Source organism: Physeter macrocephalus, chromosome 8, assembly GCF_002837175.3.
Source record: "Physeter macrocephalus isolate SW-GA chromosome 8, ASM283717v5, whole genome shotgun sequence".
NCBI lineage: Eukaryota > Metazoa > Chordata > Mammalia > Artiodactyla > Physeteridae > Physeter > Physeter macrocephalus.
Genome location: NC_041221.1, coordinates 95,513,248 through 95,535,209, shown reverse-complemented (window position 1 = coordinate 95,535,209; position 21,962 = coordinate 95,513,248). Strand labels below are relative to the sequence as shown.

Sequence of the window (21,962 nt, the reverse complement as noted above, 5' to 3'; positions counted from 1 at the left end):
TTAATCTCCAAAATATATAAACAGCTCATGCAGCTCAATATTAAACAAACAAACAACCCAATAAAAAATTAGGCAGAAGACTTAAATAGACATTTCTCCAAAGAAGACATACAGATGGCCAAGAGGCACACGAAAAGATGCTCAACATCACTAATTAATAGAGAAATGCAAATCAGAAGTCCAATGAGGTATCACGTCACACCGGTTAGAATGGGCATTATCAGAAAATCTACAAACAACAAATGCTGGAGAGGGTGTGGAGAAAAGGGAACCCTCTTGCACTGTTGGTGGGAATGTAAATTGATACAGCCACTATGAAGAACAGTATGGAGGTTCCTGAAAAACTAAAAACGGAATTACCATATGACCCAGCAATCCCTCTACTGGGCATATACCTAGAGAAAACCATAATTCAAAAAGACACATGCACCTCAATGTTCACTGCAGCACTATTTACAATAGCCAGGTCATGGAAGAAACCTAAGTGCCCATCGACAGACGAATGGATAAAGAAGATGTGGTACATATGTACAATGCAATATTACTCCGCCATAAAAAAGGAATGAAATTGGGTCATTTGTAGAGACATGGATGGACCTAGAGACAGTCATACAGAGCGAAGTAAGTCAGAAAGAGAAAAACAAATATCGTATATTAATGCATATATGTGGAATCTAAAAAAATGGTACAGATGAACTGGTTTGCAAGGCAGAAATAGAGACACAGATGTAGAGAACAAATGTATGGACACCAAGCGGGTGGGAGGGGGGGTTGTTGGTGGTGGTGGGATGAATTGGGAGATTGGGATTGACATATATAGACTAATATGTATAAAATAGATAACTAATAAGAACCTGCTGTATAAAAATAAATAAATAAAATAAAATTCAAAAAAAAGAAAAACTCTTCCTAGTATTACATCAGTGGCTGATTGACACTTGGGGTAAAATTTCCAATGATAACACCTAGGGATGCCTCATAAGGTTGTTCATGTTATGCACTGCACAACTCCAAAGGTTTACTTTCATACAACATTTGTATTTCTTTGGGGAAATAGAAGTGTAGCTTAATATTCAGGCTTTTTTCGTATTTAGACATATATGGTAAAATGTTACTCTGACTACTCTGTACAGAAATTACAGTGGGGGAGATTTTTATCACTCAGTGAAGAAAATGAGTTTTGCTTCTCAGCTGACAAAGAATAAAATAAAATATTCTTGTGCTGAAACTAGAGACAGAGAAGCCATGGTGAACATCTGTTCTTCATATCACCCAGCATCCCTTTCTATTTTCTATGATATTAGACATCCTCCCTGTACTAGGCAAGATTCTCCAGAGAAACAGAACCAATAGGATATATATATATATACATGATGTATATATATATATATCATATATATATATATATAAGAGGAGATTTGTTATAGGAATTGGCTCATATGATTATGAAGGCTGAACAGTTCCACAATCTGCCATCTGCAAACTGGAGAACTAGGAATGCTGATGGTGTAATTCAGTCTGAGTCCAAAGGCCTACAAACCAGCAATGCTTCTCCAAGAGCAGGAAAAGGTGGATGTCTCAGCTCAAGCAGAAAGGACAAATTTGCCCTTCCTCTACTTTTTGTTCTATTCAGGCCCTCAATGGATTGGATGATGTCCACTGCATTAGTGAGGGCAATCTTCTTTATTCAGTCTACCAATTCAAATGCTAGTCTCTTCTGGAGACACCCTCACAAACACAACCAGAAATAATGTTTTAGCAGTGGTCTGGGCATCCCTTATCCCAGTCAGGTTGACATGTAAAATTAACTATCATGATCTTCATACATAGCTTTTATCCTGGAGGAGCCAATTCCATGTGGTCTTATGTGGCTGGTATGGCTCCCATCCCCCATTCCCACCACAGGGCTGAGCACATAACTTGGTCTCATCAGGCATGCCCACCAGTGACAGTGATTGGTTGAACAATAAACACGTGACTCAAGGTGGGTCTATCAAAGACTTTCCAGGAGTTTTCTACCAAACATACCTGAGAAGATATTCTCTTTCCATGAAGTTTACAAAGCTAATATAATGTGTGTTCGGTTAAAAACCTGTGGCAAAAACTGTTACTTGTTCTCCAATATCTTTTTTTCTCCTTTTTCCACAATAATAAAGTTTCAGCTAGGCAAATGGTCTTATAGAATAAAGCCTACATTTTCCAGCTTCCCTTGGAGCTACTTATGACCATGTCAACACATGGTACATAAGTGAAAATGTCATGCGAGAGCTTTCAGAAATCTCTCTTAAGAGACAGTTGCTTTGTATCCTTCATCATTATTTTTCCCCTTCTTGCATCCTGCTGCTTGGAGTATAGATATTATGATAGGACCTCTGTCTTGGACCATGAACAATACCCCTGCTCCAGGGATGGCAGTTCAGAAAGCTATGAGGGGCTTCCCTGGTGGCGCAGTGGTTTAGAATCCGCCTGCTGATGCAGGGGACATGGGTTCGTGCCCTGGTCCGGGAAGATCCCACATGCCGCGGAGCGGCTGGGCCCATGAGCCATGGCCACTGAGCCTGCGCGTCCGGAGCCTGTGCTCCGCAACGGGAGAGGCCCGTGTACCACAAAAAAAAAAAAAAAAAAAAAAAAAAAGAAAAACAATCTGAACTCTAGCTTTAACATACATTCTGTCCTATTGGTATTTTACATTAGGAAAGTACTTTGCAGTTCATGATGTATTTTCACATACATTACCTCACTTGACACTTAACAATAATTCTTTGGAGTTGGCAAAGCAGGTAACTAGTTTCACCATTTTATGAAAGTGAAAACTGAGGCTTAGTGTGGTTACAGGTCTTGCCAAAAGTTACATGGGTGTCAGAGCAGGGGCCATAATCTAGATTTTTCTGACTAGCCGTCCAGTATGGATGTACTGGGCCTCTCTGTACAAAGAGATCCAGCTACAAACAAAGTTTTCTTTTCAGCAACTTCATTCAGTTTTGTTTGTGAATTCTACTTCATTGTTTTCTTCATATTCATGACCTCTCCCGAGCAGTGACATGGGCTAAAAGACAGAACTTCATCCTGAGATTCATCATTTTTATAATGCAGTAGTGGAACCAAGGAGTGTGTGTGTAGATCAAGGGAGGACAGAGGAACTACTGACAAAAAAACTCAACCTGAGTCCCATAGAAGGGATTTATGTTCCTTTTTCAAACTTTCTCTATGCTCAGTACCCCCTCCAATGCAAGATCACCTCTCATTCACTACCATACCAGTAGCCCTGATCATTTTAATAATTTACCATTTCATGGAGCCATGGAAAGAGAAAGGAAATTGCTTTTAGAGAGTGTCTTATTCAAGCAAAAGGAAATGGTTTCTGAACCACAGAAAACAAATAAACATGCCTCTACCTGGAACTTCACTAGCATTTGCCCGTTGTCTGGCACTAAAAGATGTGCTTTAAAATAATGCAGTGTGTGTCTGGAAATCCTGAATGCTAGTGGGGCTATCTAAACTCTACAAGAAGAAGATATTAACTGTCTAGGACAACTGAACTTGGACGAACTCCCAAATGCTGGGTGTCAAACCACATGCTAAATGGCTTTCCATACAGCAAAATGAAATGCCAAATCCTTAATGGCAGCTCAGCTTTCACAACTTTCAAAGAAGCATATTCTATTATTGCTCAAAATGTAATGCTAGCACACTATGTTTATAGTCATGGTGTATGACAACCTTCATAACATGGATGCTTGGCACTCTGGTGACATTGTTAAGCCTTCTAAAGAATTACACATTTTCTATTATTGTGCTGTTGATATATCATTCATCCTTTGCTTGTGAATTGAAAAATGTAGAGTTTGGAACTCTGTGAGATCCTGCTGAATTCCTCAGGACCATGGTCAAACATAGTTAAATGGTTATCCTTTTCCATGTTATTCTTGGGCATGGAAAGGAGTATCTTTTTTTTTTTTTTTTTTTTTGCAGGAGTATCTTTTTAATAAAGGAAAATTGGCAAGGAGACTTCTTGCAGTGCAGTCCTGGTTTGGCACAAAATGTGAGGCGCCAGGGATGCAAACGTCTCATCTTCAGATTCTTACCTGGCGCAAGAGGACACATTTCCCTGGCGATGCGCAGCAATCTGCTGCACCACGGTGGGTCTCAGATCCTTGGACTGATCCTCGCTCAGATGGTAGAAATCCAAAGTAAAGCAATGTGACCTGGCAAACACAGGATCCTGGAGCAGAAAGTGTGATTTCTTCCATTCCTATGGAGATCCTCATTTGACTGGAAGTCTACTCCAGGGACAAAGTATTTCCAGATCTTTGGCAGAAAAAGAAATGCCCTCTTTCAACTTTCCTTATTTCAAAGAAGTAGAACGCTGACAAGAAAATATGAGTATCATCTATACTTTTGCTATAGCAGTAATAGCCATATAGATTTTAATGTTTGTACAATAAGGATGTTAGCAGTGGCTGCTTTTTAAGATCATTGAAAGAATATAACATTCTTTTTTTATGAGCTATAAGAGATATTAGATGAAATATATATGTATGTATGTGTGTATTCATACATATGTGTACATACATGTATGTATACTATGAAATGTGATAAAATATGTAAACATATGCATATATGCATGATATATGTATATATACACACGTGGCATATTGAACATGTAGGACTCATGAGGCATTATCATAAAAAGCCATTTTGTTTCTGCTTTCTGTATTCTGCCGTCCTTTTGAGTCAGGAGACATCTTCCTCTGCCCCTGGATGTAAACATGAACAATCTCATGCCTTTTCTGAGCACACTTAGGATACAGAAAATCCTACGAGCACTTTAAGCTGTAAAATATGATCGCAATTCAGAAACTAGAATTTCCAGTCCAAGATATAAATCAGTGTGGCAGAAGCTAGGTGTTCCCCCCCACCCTGTTCCATCGCATTTAATGGGCTTGCAGGCCTGTCTCTCAGCTGCTGTGTCTATGAATGGCTCCCAGAGAATTCTGTCAAGAGAACTCTGAAAGGAGCTCCTGGCCCCAGGAGGGACAGTTCTGCCGTGCAGGATATGCTGCAGACCTCTCCCTCATAAATCAGACCAAGGCTAGACTTTACCTTAAATCACATCCTTGGTCTGCTTCTCCACCTTCCTTATCCTTAAACTTACTGGCTTTTTCTGAAGAGAATTCCTCAAAAAGTTGTTTGCCCCTGAATTCTACACTCAGCTTCTGCTTCTAGGAAACTCAATCTAAGACAAAACAGAACAAAACAAAACATCTCTATTTTCATTTAAAGTTATGATTCTCCACCCTCCACTCAAGAGCTGCCTATAGGAAGGTCATCACCCTACAGAGAAGGGGAAGTGGGTATTTTCTTATTACATTTCCTGTTCACCACTGTTCCACTCATTCCACTTACTGGCTGCTATTATCAAATAATTTTCCTGCATCTCTTGAAGTGAATACATGATTTTTATTTTTAATACTACAAATAATTCACTGAAATTTTCTGATATAGAAACATCCTTATACTTCTGGTGGAGAAAAAATAAACATTACTTAATCATGACGCTCTGTAGACATTGAGGCTATAATGTTAAGACACATTTACATCCCTTTAGTCTCTATTTCTCTCTTCTCCATCCTAATATTATCTAGAATTTTAGTTCTAGAATGTTAAGGTTTCTTGTTGTTTTGTTTTTTTCCCTTTGGCCCCTGATAATTTTTTGGACAAATGAACTTTAGTACATATATTTAGTCATCCTTATTTCTTATATCTTTGGCTGCATATCCTAGAATTAGCCTTTTCTTCTTATTAGAGTACTTCCTTCAGGAGTGTTTACAAAGTGCTTCTTTGTATGGTAAACTTGTTATGACTGAGAACAACTCCATTGGACCCTCCATGGTGCTGTTGAAATGTGGCTGTAAGGTGTCCTCTGGGTGGCGGGAACTCAAAAGTAAATTTGAGAGCCCTTTGAGAGATAGCCGCCTACCTTAGAACCTCCACATTGCAACAATGCACTTTCCAATTGATCTCTTATGTACTCTCCCAGGTCTTGACCCCAAAAGTACACCCACACTCTCTTACCTCTGGGGTCTCCTTGCCTAGGAGGAAGCTCCTGGGGGAGTTTACTTGAAAACAGTGCAAGTCTGGCTACCTTCACTTGGCTCACAGAAAACTCATGTATCCTTGGTTATCCAAACTGTCAGCCCTCCCACTTACTGACTTTTCTCCTCATTACGGCCTTCTGAGTGCCTCCTGCCCACCTCTCCCAGGCAGGAAGAAGACACCAAACACACATCAGGTTCTTCCAAATACTTTTTCACTCTTCATAAACTTTAAAAAACAAACAAACAAACAAACCTTTTATCTCTTAATAATATGCTTGTGTTACCAGTTCTTAATTTTTTTACCTTGGGGCATTATTCTTTAACTTCAAACTTTGGAAGATGAGGGTTCTTTCCTGTTTCTATTCTCCAAAAATAGATTATTGCAATTTTGGTTTAATAAATATTCCATCACCACACAAGAAAAAAATTTTAGCTATGTGTGGCAATGGATGTTAACTAGACTTATCATGGTGACCATTTAGTAATATGTACAAATATCAAAATCAGTACATTATACATCTGAAATTAATATAATGTAACTTGTGAATTGTATCTCAATAAAAAATTTAAGATGATGTCAGAAAATGGAAGTATTTAAGCATGAGAGGAGATTTATATAAATTAGAGAAAGGTTGAGTATAATTATAAGAACATAGGAAAAAATAAGAATAAAATAAGACACTAAATCCAGGAAAAACATACCAAAAATATGCAGGAAAGGAAAAGTAATTCTTGTAGTACACAATTCATTTGTAAATAGAGTTTACATATTAAAATAATTTAAATCTGAAATAATACAATAATACTATTTTAGAAGAGTAGAAATAGGAAAGAACCCTCATCCTCCAAAATTTAAAGTTAAAGAATAATGCCCCCAAATGAAAAATTAAGTATTGGTAACACAAGCATATTATTAAGGGAAAAAAGGTTTTTTTTACGTTTATAAAGATTAAAAGAGTAAAATAATGTTTGTATCTGGGGTGGGGGAAATGGTAAGAGGTGTAATAGCAGAGCACTTCCATTTTTCATTTTTAAAAAAGACTATAGAATTCTTGAATATCTATATTTTGTACATATACAAATTTGATAGAAAATAAAAACTAAATTCTTAAAAATCAAAAGCTTAAATATGGAATATTCTGTAAAAGGCATTGGGACAACTGGTTATCCACAAGGAAGAGATAAAAGTAGATCTCTCTAGGACTTCTCTGGTGGTGCAGTGGTTAAGAATCTGCCTGCCAGTGCAGGGGACATGGGTTCGATCCCTGGTCTGGAAAGATCCCAAATGCCGTGAAGCAGCTAAGCCCATGTGCCACAACTGCTGAGCCTGCGCTCTAGAGTCTGTGAGCCACAACTACTGAGTCTGCACACCACAACTACTGAAGTCCATGTGCCTAGAGCCCGTGCTCCGCAACAAGAGAAGCCACCACAATGAGAAGCCCGCGCACCACAATGTAGAGTAGCCCCTGCTCGCTGCAACTAGAGAAAGCCAGCGAGCAGCAACGAAGACCCAACACAGCCAAAAATAAATAAATTTATATTTAAAAAAAAGTAGATCTCTCTATCACTCACCATCCACAAAAATAAGTTCAAAATGAATGTAAGACCTGTGTGTGAAATGCGAAGCTTTAATCGTTTAGAAAAATAATATAGGTGAGTATCTTTATGATATCAGATTTCTTAAAAGTCAGAATACTACAAAATGTAAGGGAAAATACTGATAAATCATATTGCACATTACAATCAAAATCTTCTATAGTAATAAAAGTCACCATAAGCAAAGTTGAGACAAGAGACATATTGGGAGAAGATATTTGCAAAGTATATAATTGCTAAAGTATCCAGAATATATATGGAATTCCTATAAATAATAAGAAAAATGCAAAAAAGTTTAACAGAAAAAACAAAAGAAGAAAATAATATAATCAGTTAATTATAGAAGATATCTCAATGATCAATAAATATCAGAAAAGGTAAGCAAACTTATCAGAATTAAATAAAAACAAGGAGAAATCATTATACACCAATAGTATGGGGTGGGGGGAGGCATAACATAAAAACTGGTAACACCAATTGTTGGAGAGATTGTGAAAAAAGATGTTACATATTCGTTGTGAGAGAACAAATTGATACAACCACTCTGGAAAACAATATGATAATACCTAGAAAAGCTGAAAATGTACATAGCATTTTAATTAAATGCCCAGGTATATCCTTCAGCCCCAGAGAAATTACTGCACCTGTGGCCAAGGAGAACTGCACAAAGATGTTCTTTCCTGCACTGTTTGAAATAGGGAAAAATGGAAAATAACCTAAATGTCCATAAATAAGGAATAGATGAATAGACAGTGGCTTATTCATACAGTGGAATAATATGCAGTTGTTGAAATGAATGAACTAGATCTACATGGATAAACTTTAGAAACATTACTGAAGAGACAGGACCAAATTGAAGTTGCAAAATGGTACATATGATTCCACATATGTGAAAATTTAAAACATAGCAATATTATACATGTTCACATACAAGTACATATAGAGTAAAAGTCTCAAAACTTTCATGAGAATGCTTCCCAACAAATTCAGGATAATGGTAACTCTCAAGGGAGGGCAGGGGGGATGAAAAAGAGATGGGGAAAGGATAGTGTTAGATGCATTGGCAATGCTTGATTACAAAGGCCCCAACAAAAATGACCTGAAGCAAATAAACAGAAGGCTACTGTTTGTTAAATCTAGGGAGGTGGATTCGTGGGTATCTGAAATATTTATTTTCTGTATGTTTAAAATTTTAGCGACATTTATACAGAGGAATATGCACCAGCTGAGCATCAGAAGGCCAGGCCTGTCTCTGATTTCCTCTAAAGGCAGTTGTATGCTTTCAGCCAAATCCCTTAGCACAGGGGTCCCCAACCCCTCGTCCTGGGACCTCGGCCTGTTAGGAACAGGGCCTCACAGCAAGAGGTGATCGGTGGGCAAGCGAGTGAAGCTTCATCTGCTGTGCCCCATCGCTTGCTCGCATCACTGCCTGAACCATCCCCCTTGCCCAGTCTGTGGAAAACCTGTCTTCCACGAAACCGGTCCCTGGTTCCCTGATGCCAAAAAGTTTGGGGACTGCTGCCTTAGCATCTTTTCATCTCAGTTCCCTTATTTGTAAATGGAAGGTTATAGCTTTTTTCCCAGCCTGCTTCAGTGTTTGGAAGATGACAAAATAAAATTTTATATATATATAAAATATGGCTACTTTGAAAACTATTAAGAGCTAAATAATTGAAGAATTATTACTGTTTGCATGTTGATGTGTAAAAAATGGATATTCATAAAAAATAGTGATGCTAGTTTGGGAAACCAATATCAACATTCTGTATATCTTTAGTATGGGTTTTATATTGCTATTTTGACTCTACAAAACTATACTTAGTCATCTCATCCTACTCTGGAGGCTTGACAAGGAGAGGGAGAAAATTGTGTCACATCATTTCTCCAACTCTATCCCCTAAATACTCTAAGGATTTGAAAGAGTTAAAAGCACAAAGATGTGCCAGGAACCACTAGGAGAAGAAAACATTGCATGCAAACATGGTGACTTAGGAAATGTCAGTTTAGTCAAAAAGACTACTGGCAAAGGAACACAGTGCATGTTTCTATTTAGAGCATTAAAAATTTTATTTTAAATAATAGTATTGGAAAAGAATGTAAAGTGAAGGGAGAACAAAAGGAGCTTTTTGCATATGTACTCTTTTCAGTTGTGCTCTTCTTAATAATAAATGAACTCTCCTCCAAAACATTTGTTAGATAGAAACAATCAAGGCTGAGGCTTTATCCTCTCTCTACTAATTAATTACCGCAAATGAGCCTGTAATGTGCATCATAACAACTTAATAAGCTGGGCCAAACTATTTTAGATTCTGCTGTGCTAGTATTTCATCATGGCTGGGCTATTTAAAATAGGTAAGTAACATCTGAACACGAATAGCTTTTGAATTACTTGTGTCCTTCAAAAGAAACTCTATGTCTTAAGCAGATGTACTGTTTCCCTGGAAGGAATGAAAGCAAAGAATGTCATAGTAGAAGTGAGGACAGGGAAAGGAGGATGAGACAGGGCAAACATGAGAGCTTACACAAACTGTCTTCAATAATATAATATCCATTCCCTCTGCAGCTGTCACACTGGCCGACCAGATGCCATTCCAACAGGTCCTTCACATTTTTCCATATTTGCTGGACATGAAGAGTGGAGTATCCAATAGATGTACTAGCCTCTCTTTTTTGACATCATTTGTTTCGTTGCCCATTCTTGCCTCAAAAGTCTAACTGAAGCTGGATCAAAGTGTGACTAATACAAGTTCTTTAGTAATGTCTCTGCTTTTAATGAAAATTTAAAGGAAATTAGTGACTCATTGAGTCGATGAATAGACTTTGTATATCTGAGGATGGGTTAAAATATGGCTTACTGTCAATAAAAGAGCCAAGGGCCCCAGATGAGCTGTGAATTATCTAAGACACAATTATCTGAACCTTGACAGCCCTGATTTTTTTCAAATCAAAGGTCAATGTATCTTCCAGGCAGTAACATCTGCTACCATCCCAAAGAGTTAATTTGACTAACATCAGCAAAGTCAGGCAGATCTTCATCTCTCCCTCCTTGAAGCACAAAGAGTTTACCACTCATGAACGTACAATTCAGGCATTTCCAAAAGGAAGGAGAAAAGGGGGTGTCAGAGAGCCAATCTGGAGCTCAAGGAGAGCTCTATAAGGTGGTCTTTGCAGTGGACTATTTTTTTCCTGTTTATTACTTGTATCAAGTTTCTCTAGAACATATAACCAGGGATTTTCATGACAGAATGGAAAAAAGTGGAAGAATTCTCTCAAAATATTTTTTAAGCATGAGCTGTTTAGAGGCAGGGGGAATGTGCTAGTTTGATGGGCCAGAAGAAATTTTAGAGGCAAAGACCAGTAACAAAGAGAAATAATTAATTGTCTCCCTTCCTCTCTGCTGTCACACCCATCATCTCTAGGAGGAAATGGCTGAAAATGGAGACATATAAAAAAAAATCTCTGTTTGACCTCAGGGCAAATTTAATAATGGCAGAAAATGTATTTGATCACATTTCTTGATGTCTGTTCCAAAATACATTGTACCCTCAAATTTGTGATGCTCCTGGGATAAGAAGTAAATGTATGTATAACTTTTAGGAGTGTTACTTTGGGTAAATTTTTTGGACAGAATCAAGACTGGACTGTAAAATTGGGTCTCGAACTCATTTCTTCTCTCATAACTTCCCTGCCATCTCCCCCTCTTTCCTCTGCAGGATCTATTTTAGCAAATCCTTGCTAAGATGTCAAATGAGAAAAATTTCAAGTGGGTCCTCTACCAGGTTTACATGTAGATTTAAAAGTTCATTCCGAAACCCCGAAGACTTCAAAACTCAAAGGAATACAGCAGTTATAGAAAGACAGACACAAGGACAGATGGTCAAGCCTCAGGGCCCTCTCAGTACAGCACTGACCCATTTACTGCTAAGGCCGACCCAGAACACACGTGAGCAAGAACTGACAGGTGAAGAGAGAGATCTGCACTGTGGGTGCTCTTGACCCATGGAGTAGAGGTCAAAGAAATTATAAAGTTAGGAGAAAACTGTCCTTGATTTAAACATTTTCTTAAGAATATTCTCTGTGTAGAAAAATATCTCAACAAGCAGTTTGGAAAGATTTAGGATCAGTTTAAATTCTGTTGATGCTTCAAAGGATAAAATGGTTCAGTCAGCAATATATGACCAACTAAAATCTTTTTCTCCAACAAGGAGAACCAGTCCTTTTTATATACTGTTGTCACTCACTGACAGGCAATAAATCCCCTGTGTATTTGCTTAGAAGAGAAAAATGAAGATAGGGCCAGATAATATTGCTTATTATATTTCTGTGACTCCTGCTTTTCTCCAGCTTTTCTATTCTTGGTTGTCACACTGCCCATGTGGTCTTGAGCAAAGCCCCAAATGCTCGAATCTGTTAGTTTAATGAGTTTATCCAACTCACCTAACTGTGGATGCCTTCTCTGAAGTTCCATCACTGCACTTCACAGAATAGCTTGGCAGCCTTGAATTCCAATAACAGAAAAGGACTCTTAAACAATAGCTCATTTGATTTAAATCAAATTTTATCCATGGCATATCAACTAGAACAGTATTCTCATTCAGAAAACAAACTCCATCAGAATAAGGTCTTCTCTAACTTGTTCTTTCGGCACTAAGGCTAACCGTCTTTTGAGGAAGATATAACTGATACAAAATATCTAAAGATATATCAGTCATACATTCCAAAATGACTGCATCATTTTCCTTCAATCTGTTCACAATTATTATACATTAAATCATTTGATTTCAGTGAAATCCTCCTCTTTGCTTTGAGAGACAACAGCTGTTCCTTTTATGACCAGGTAACTGAACAATTTAACAAAATGACTGTATTAGACTAAGAAAAGGGAATTTGATTTCTCCATGACATTTTAGCAGTAAAAAAAGAAGTTATGAAAACTCCTAGTGAAAAAGTAGGATAAGAAATTTGTCTATAAGTTATTAAAATAACCATAATAAAACAAGCAGCAGAAATTACTTATAGATGGCCAATAAACACGACAGATGCTCAACTTCAATAGTCACCAAGAAATCGCAAATTAAAATCACAGTGTGATCCTACACACACACACACACAAGGATGCCTGAAATGAAAAAATAGAAAAGGCCAAGTGGAGGTACCAGGGCTCTCATACACTGCTGGTGGACAGGAGAATTAATACAACTACTTTGGAAATCTGTTTGGCAGTATCTATTTAAACTGAATGCACACATTCCCTATCACCTGACAACTCCAATTTTAGGTATATTCCCAACAGAAATTTGTATATACATTCACTGGATTACTTGTACCAGATCGTTCATAGCAGCAATTGTAACAACCTCAAACTGAAAACTATCCCAAATATCCATCAACAATTGAATGGATAAATGGATTTGATTGGATAAATATTCACACAGTGGAAAACTCTATCGCTGTGAAGGTAAACGATCTACAACTACACACAACAAGAAGAATGAATCTCACAAGCATAGTGTTAAATGAAAGAAGCCAGACACAAAAGTGTACACATTGTATGATTCCATTTATATAAAATACAAAGACAGATGAAACTAAGTGATGCCTTGTTTATGTTATCTATGAGGGTACAAAGAGGAAGTCAAGTGCCCGGATGATAGGAATGCTTGTCGTCCTCAAGCTCTCCCCTTCTGCGTGAGGTCCCCACCCTGAGCACTACACTCACAATAAAATGAAGATAGTTTTTCAAGTGAATGCTGATGCTGAAGCACGTGGCAAGCAGGCACAAAGCCATGGAGACATACTGGATGTAGCCTCCAGGGAGCACAATGTCCTCTTCCCCCAAACACAGAACCTTGAGACCAACAGGGAAGTTTTCCTTTAATTCTCCCATTTATGGCCCCATCAAAGCACAGAAAATACTTTGATTTAGGCTATGGTTAGAAATGGAAACTTGTTAGTTGTGATGTGGTAGAGGGAATGGGTTGGCAAAGGGGTGTAAAAGAAGATGAGTGGACTTATATAATGCATTTCCAAAAACTATTAGAGACATTTACTTCACACATAATCCTTTTAGGAGAAGTTGCAGGTGGACATGGCACTCAGGTTCTTTTCAATTTGTTTAAACTGTGCACAAACAGGCCACATGAAGGCTAAGAAGATATAAATAGAGGATACTGCTGCAGCTGAATACAACTTACAAAGAGAACCTGACACACATTTAATGATGTGTCTGAGAGCTAATTGTGCTGGGTAATAAATGGCAAACATACACAAACAGTTAAAAGCGGGTTACTCCTACTTGGTCAGATGAGGTTTTTTCCCTAATTTTTCTCTTCTTTTTGTTGATTCCAGACCCTGCAACTTTTTCCATGGGAGACACCCTTCTTATCTATCTTTGTGCCGCTACAGCAGGGGCTGGTACAAAAGGTTCTCAACAAATGACATCAAATGGAAGAAATGTCACTATTGATAGTTCACCCTGATGCTCTCTCTTCCATCAGGGATTCCTGTTCTCCACCCATTATCCATAATGGCTTGTGAAAAAAGCCCCCTGAGGGGCTCCTGCCACTTCTCTTGTATCTTCCTCACCTTCAGGTTCTCTGAGTCATTTTCAAACTGCCTGTTTCTTATCACCTGCAACACTCACCCTTTTCCACCCACAACCCTCATCTACCTAGTGCCCTGGGTTCAAAATATCTGGGAACAATAGAACTCTGGAAGGCACACAGATGGCTCATCAGCAAGGACTGTGCTTCTCAGCCCTTCCTACACACCGAAGTCACTTGGAAAACTGGTAAAACGTGGGACCCCACTCCCAGAAATTCAGACTCGGTGGGTTTGGGCAGATATCTGGCAGCTGGATTTTTTAAAGTGCAACAGTTAATCCTGATGTAGCCAGGGCTGAGAACCACGGCCTCAAGGATGAATGCATATTCACTAGATGTGGGGAACAGCCATGAATAAAGCAGAACACAGGACAATAAATACAGACTCTGAGCATCTTAAGAAATAAAGGAAGAGAGGACGTGGAAGGTGAGGTGAGAAGCCATTCAACAGAGGTCCTGCCCTTGGCGGGGTTTGGGCTGTGAGGAGAAGAAGCTGGCAACTCCCAGAAGTACCTGTACTCAGTCCTCAGCAGCGACTAATAAGCGAGCTTCGGATGGTTCTATTTAGAGTACTAAAGCCCAATTTTAATCTGACGGAGAAAGGAAATAGTAAGGACAGAGCACATGACTCTGCATATGACACGCTGAGGAGGCCACACTGAGGGAAACCTGTTGTCACCAGCACAGTGGCTTTGGCCCCTCCTCTTCCCGCCAACCCCCCCAACACCCCCCCCACCCCGGTCCACTAGGCGTTGCTTCTGCCCAGCACCAGCACACCCTTCTCCTCTCTGGGCAATTCTCTTCTTATCATTCGGTGACGTTTGATGGCAGTGTTTTGGTGGTTATCGTTAATGCTTTCATTCTAAATTTCATTTCTAACTCTTCACAGTGAAGACCACCTCCCCAAGAAAACTTCAAGCACAGGCTTTAGAAGCAAAGTGACCAAGGTTTGAATGCTGATTTGATCACTTATCAGTCATATAATATGGGCGATTGATTCTCTGAGCTTCCGTTATTTTCATACTATAAGATGGAGAGAATAATATCTACCCTGCGAGGTTTCATGAGATTAAATAAAATCATTTAAAAAAAAGTCCCTGAAGATGGGAAGGTGCACAACAAATATGAGTTTTCTCCCACTCTAGATAAGACCTCTCTCTCAGACCTGCACTGTCCAGTATGGTAGGCACTAGCCACCAGCCACCTGTAGCTATTTAAATTTTAAATGAAATTAATTAAAAGTATTTAAAATTAGAAGTTCAATCCCTCAGTTTCCCTAGCCACACTTCAAGTGCTCTATACATAGCCACATACAGTTAGTGTATGTGTGTGTTAGATACACACACACATACATACATATACACGAACATATCTTATTGGGTAGCACAGATTATAGACCATTCCATCATTGCAGAAAGTTCCTGTAGACAGCACAACTACACCATCAGGCCTGCTTAAGTGCAACTGCAATGAAGACAGGAACCATCCATGGAACCCACTGGCCAGGCAATGAGGTGCAGGGCTAAATCCTTCTATCAGAATATTCCATGTGTAACATAGCTGCCTTTTCTAGGTGTTCACTTCCAGGCAGAAGGGAAAAAAAAGATGTTATAGAAAGAAAAATACCACATGATCTCTCTTATATGTGGAATCTAAAAAATAAATAAATAACCATGCTAATAGATACAGAGACCAGATTTGGTAGTTGCCAGAGGCAGGGCTGTGGGGAGTGGGAGAAATGGGTGAACAGTTTTTGTTTTGTTTTAGCTTTTCAGTTTAAATAAATTGAATAAAAAATAAATTAAATTAAACTAAAAGTATCAGCATGCTAAAAAAAAAAGATAAAAGTAAAAAAAGAAGATGCTGAGGAATCTGAAAATAAGCGCAACTTAGCGATTCTGTCAAGACTGGGCAGGTTATATTAGTCTTTAGCTCTGCGTAAGCAAATAAATCCATCCAAGGTTGTCAAGCAAAGGGTATACTTGCCATGAATTTAATTTATTATTCACGCAGTACTTCTAGACACCGCCTTGGTCAATTTTGAATTCATTTCCCTAGCAACCTGGGCTAAATTAAGCAACATGACAGAGCCATGAGGCGGGGAGCCTTCTGAGAATATCTTAACCCATCATCTCAGACTTTAAAGTTGCCTTTTATCTTAGTTGCTGTGCCTACACCAGCCTGCCAACGATTGTCATCTGGGGCCTATAGTCCCCAGGTCACTAGTTCAGGTCATGACTTGTTTAAACAGGAAAAACAAGAACATGATGGGTCACAGGGTATGGTTGTGCAGGCTGTGCACTGCACAACTCCATGGGGAACCATTTACAAGGTTATCATAAATTTGTATATTTATTCCAACAATTTCCCAGAAAACAGCAAAGTACCTGAAACAATGAAGACACCATCTAGCTTCATTAAGGTACTGTATGCACTAGCTGCCAGGGTGACTGGATGTGCCACTCTGAAGCTAGAGGGAAGAAACAGACAAAGAAGTCAAAATCCTTAATCTAGGGATAATTCAGCATTGGCGCCCAAGAATGTTCTGGATATCCACAGCAATTCTTTGTTCCAGTAGCTGCCAGAGATATTCTGCCTTGTGATTCACTAAGCTGGACAGGACTTGCCCTCTGATTTAGAGATTTTCATTGGTTTTGACCAGGTTTCAACACTAATACAATGTTTCTCAAACCTGGCTCTACAATTGCCTGAGGAGTTAAGAAAAACAAACAAACAAAAGAAACAATAACAAAAACCCAAAAACCTTATAGATAGGGAGAGTAGATTGGTAGTTGACAGAGGCAGAGGGTGAAGGTTGGGCAAAAAGGGTAAGGTGGTCAAAAGATACAAACTTCCAGTTGTAAAATAAATAAGTCATGGAGCTATAATGCACAGCATGGTGACTACAGTTAATAATAATATATTGTATATTTAAAAGTTGCTAAGAGTAACTCTTAAAAGGTCTCATCATACACAAAAAAATATGTAACTATGTGTGATGGTGGATGCTAACTAGACTTACTGTGGTGAACATTTCACAATATATACAAATATCAAACCATTATGTTACACATCTGAAACTAACATAATGTTATATATCAACTATATCTCAATTTAAAAATATTCTGATTCTGAACCCTACTTCAGACCAATAAATTAAAATCTCTCTGGATAGAGCCTGGGCAGCAGTATTTTACAAAAGTATCTAGGGTGCAACATGGTGGATAACCGCTCCTCCAGCAGATAGAAAGAATGGAACAGATGTATAGCAGGGGAATCCGATGCCCCAAGTCTGGGAGAAAAATTGTTAAAATGGAAGAATTTTTAAATGTGTTGCATAGGGCTTTTAATTATTAGAACCAAAGATAAGCAGAAAATAGAAAGAAAAATGTTAAATAAGCAACATGATCTGGTGTTCATGATAGCAGAGTGGGTCTTCATCACTTGTTTTTTTTTTTTTTTTGTGGTATGCGGGCCTCCCTCCGCTGCGGCCTCTCCCGTTGCGGAGCACAGGCTCCGGACGCGCAGGCTCAGCGGCCATGGCTCACGGGCCCAGCCGCTCCGCGGCATGTGGGATCCTCCCAGACCGGGGCGCGAACCCGGTTCCCCTGCATCGGCAGGCGGACGCGCAACCACTGCGCCACCAGGGAAGCCCATCACTTGTTTTTAAAGTTTAGATTTACACTGCAAATATAAAGACATAACCTCAAACTTTATTGATAAACTGTTTTGGAGCACTCAAACTGAGCTTTAAAGTGTTAGAAGAAGCAAGGAAGGAAATAACTGAAAAGGGAAAGGTGGGACTTCCCTAGGGGCGCAGTGGTTAAGAATCCACCTGCCAATGCAGGGGACAAGGGTTCAAACCCTGGTCCGGGAAGATCCCACATGCTGCGGAGCAGCTAAGCCCGTGCGCCACAACTACTGAGCCTGCGCTCTAGAGCCCACAAGCCACAACTACTGAGCCTGCGTGCTGCAGCTACTGAAGCCCGTGCGCCTAGAGCCTGTGCTCCGCAACAAGAGAAGCCACCACAACAAGAAGCCTGCACACCACAACGAAGAGTAGCCCCTGCTTGCCGCAACTAGAGAAAAGCCCGTGCGCAGCAACGAAGACCCAAAGCAGCAATAAATAAATAAATAAATAAATAAATAAATATAAAAACAGTAAACTGATTTTTTTAAAAAAAAAAGAAAAGGGAAAGGGGAAATCTGGCCCATTTAAGAATAAAAATGAGGTCTCAGCTAAGTCCTGCAGGTAGCACAGCATTTCATAGTCCGAACTCAGGAAGAAGGGGCTCACTGTGATGACTGGAAAGGTAAGTGGCATAACCGCAAGGGAAGCTGAGAGTATTTTGCCAAACTGTGGCTTGTTTATTTAGAAGACCTCATAATTTCCTGCTAAATAATCCAAGTGTGGCCTAGTCCAGCTTGTTTCAGATGAAAATGGCTTAGTCATTTTACCCATTTCAAGAGTTCTCTGTGAGTTATGGGTTATACTCACTTCACACTCAGGTCTAAGATAGCCAGTGCCCTTGAAACCTCTCTGGAGTTAAGTCTGCCCATCTAATCCTTTCTGCACTCTCTCAAAGATGAGTCAGTGCTTTGTTGTCTTCCTTTGCCACCCCAAGTTAGTGAAAAATATTCAGAATTCCCAGAAAAGCAGATATATTCTAATTGGTTTTTAGTAAAACAGCCAATGTCATAAATATATGCTGTATTTTCAAGTGCATGTTCAGGGATAGGGAGGGTGGGAGGGAGACGCAAGAGGGAGGAGATATGGGGATATATGTATATGATAGCTGATTCACTTTGTTATACAGCAGAAACTAACACACCATTGTAAAGCAATTATATTCCAATAAAGATGTTGAAAAAAAAAAAGAGCCTAAAAATACACATTCACTTTGAATTCCTCTAATGGAGATAGATGTTTAAAAAATTTTAGGGAAGAGAACATATTTTCCCTCACCTCCATTTCTTCTTATCCAAATCTTTTATTGTTTTCAAAAGCCAGTTTACTTCTCATACCTTCCATTAACTTTTCCCAACCCAAAGTAACATCTTCCAGCTCAGGATTTATAATGAGTAACTGACCCTGTCATTTGGTATTATTCATATACTGTATTATTACACCTCTCATAGTCATTTAGCTTATTATATAGGAGTATCTTTCACACCTGTTATGTTCTTCAAATATGTCCATGGGTGTAGTGCACAGTGGAAGAATATATACTTTGTAGCATTCCCTGAATGTTAGATGAAGTCATTATGAAACAGTATAAATTCATGAACCAAATTTATCCCATATCTATCTATAACATTGTTCCCTCTCTCACAAAGGAGAGGACACAATAATATGTCAGGATGTAAGATAAGGTGCCCTGGTTTTCTCACAATTGTAGGACCCAAGGGGCATGAATCCCTGAATTCCTTTAGTGTGTCAGGTACCAGAAACGTGGGCAGGGGTGGAGGGCCTCCAATGCTCCCCTAGTTGAATCATGTGTCTTTAAGATTTTTTTAAAGAATAAGGAGGAATACTGGCAACTAAATGATGGCAGGCCACTGACTGTGAAACACATCCTGATTTCAAAAATGTTAAAATACGAAAAAATATGTGCTTTAAAATCAACGATTTATGGTAAGTGAATATGATCTTTTAAAAGAGGTAATATGTAATAAAAGTTAGAAAGCTCCTTCATTAAAATATTAAAATATTTATTATCATAAATCAGAGAACAATTTGCCTTAAAGAAAGGCATATCTTAGACCTGCTCCTGAAACACTGAGCACCAGACAAGACTGTAGACCATGCTGGAGGCTGGTGATAACCTACAATATACCAAGTACCCATTTATGTTCCCAGAAGGTGAACTTGTCCAAAAGGAACAAAAGCTATGGCGTCACAGCCTGTTGTTTCAAGAGTGCACGGAAGTTGCAAAGTGCAGTTCTGAAAGAATACAATAACATGAGTTCCATGTTTATACAAAATGAGGTTGCCATTTTGTTGCCTGGGGTCCTTATGCAGCATATTCACAAACTGGTCCACACCAATCCAACAGTGGCCAGAATCTTCCTAGTCATAATCATATTCTACAGAGCTGTTACAACTTCCTTTACACCACCATGTATGGAGTGTACCACACACATTCCATGTTTTGTATTATGTTTACTTTTGTCCCTGTCAGTGATGGCAGGGAGTGTGCCTTGTGCACTGTTTTATTTCCCCAGGTGCCTTGCACAGTGCCTGCCACATGGTGAGTAAGCTCTCAGAAAACTGTGAAGAACACATGCACAAAGAGCTGACCAAAGGAAAAGCAGTGCTAACACTTAGTTCTGGGGTCAGCATTTACCTAATGAACCCATAAAGAACAATGCATGAGATTGTTGCTTTGCATAATGTTAATCAAAAGAAGGATGAGTGATGGGGTTCTGAGGAGAAGGCTCAGGAAGAGTATCTTTCCCCATTCACTGTCTCTGTCTGGCTATGAATGAAAAGTAATCCAAAACAATTTTTTTAGCAACTGGTGTCAATGTCAAAAGTAAATTCAGTAATTTTGCCTTGTATCCTTTCTATCCCAAGATATCCCAACTTTCTTTAACTGTGAAGTATACTCAAATTGATATATCTAAACTTCCTGGATGGAAATCTTTCCTTTTTTTTAACCCAAATAGATATGTAACCTGTTGATGTTCCTGCATACAATTTACAACATATTTAATCAGAACCCAACAGTGTAGGGCTCCCTCTACACTGCATTATTGAACTTGAAGCCTAGGAAGCCATGAGTCCAGAATCCTTCTAAACTCAGATAAGAGAACAAATTAATTTTTCTATTGCCCTGGACTTCTCTTCTTCATCAAGGCCTGCACTGAAGCACAGGGATGAATAGCTCACAGGCAGCAAAGATCCACACAACTGCTACAGAAGTGTTCCTTATGGCAGTGCTGTGGATGCTGCTGCCATATTCTTTTCCTGCCCTACGATCAGTCAAGTGCCATCTGGGCTGCCTGTCCTGAGAATGCACAAGGGAAAAAAAGATGGCATCATGCAGATTTGTACTTTGTCTGTGGTTTGGGCCATTTCATGTTACTAGCTTGGCCACAGCTAACTGGGCCAGGAAAGAAGCATGAGAAAGAAGTCATAATCTGCCTTGTTATCAATTAAACACCCAACAAGTAGTGCATTCCTGGTGCCCCACGCCTGTGCTAGCACTACCTGGTACTGGTTTCTGTGGGGGAATACTGCAGAACATTTAGACTCATAAGATCAAATAGTAACAGGAAAATAACCAGGATGTTATGTATACATATTTTAATCACCCATACTGACTTTCAAAAATGAAGTGACTGGGACTTCCCTGGTGGCACAGTGGTTAAGAATCTGCCTGCCAATGCAGGGGACACAGTTTCAATCCCTGGTCCAGGAAGATCCCACATGCCACGGAGCAACTGAGCCTGTGCACCACAACTACTGAGCCTGCGCTCTAGAGCCTGCGAGCCCGCGAGCCACAACTACTGAGCCCACACCGCTGCAACTACTGAAGCCCTCATGCTCTAGGGCCCGCGTGCTGCAACTACTGAGCCCACGTGCTGCAACTGCTGAAGCCCACACGCCTAGAGCCCGTGCTCCACAACAAGAGAAGCCACCACAATGAGAAGCCCACGCACC

General features: G+C 39.3%; 1 protein-coding gene across 10 annotated transcripts in view; it reads right to left on the bottom strand.

Annotated features, from left to right (window-relative positions):
* LOC114486744 (tigger transposable element-derived protein 1-like) overlaps positions 1 to 21,962 on the bottom strand; it is a 570,985-nt gene that overhangs the window by 280,759 nt on the left and 268,264 nt on the right. The window contains exon 5 of one of the 10 annotated variants that reach the window (XM_055086690.1): positions 12,132 to 12,191. The exons of 8 other annotated variants lie outside the window; for them this stretch is intronic. In XM_055086690.1, the coding sequence (XP_054942665.1) occupies positions 12,132 to 12,191 (60 nt within the window). Of the gene's footprint in view, positions 1 to 2,823; positions 4,309 to 12,131; positions 12,192 to 21,962 lie in introns of those variants that run through there. One more of the 10 variants, XR_008618086.1, reaches the window with a different exon arrangement.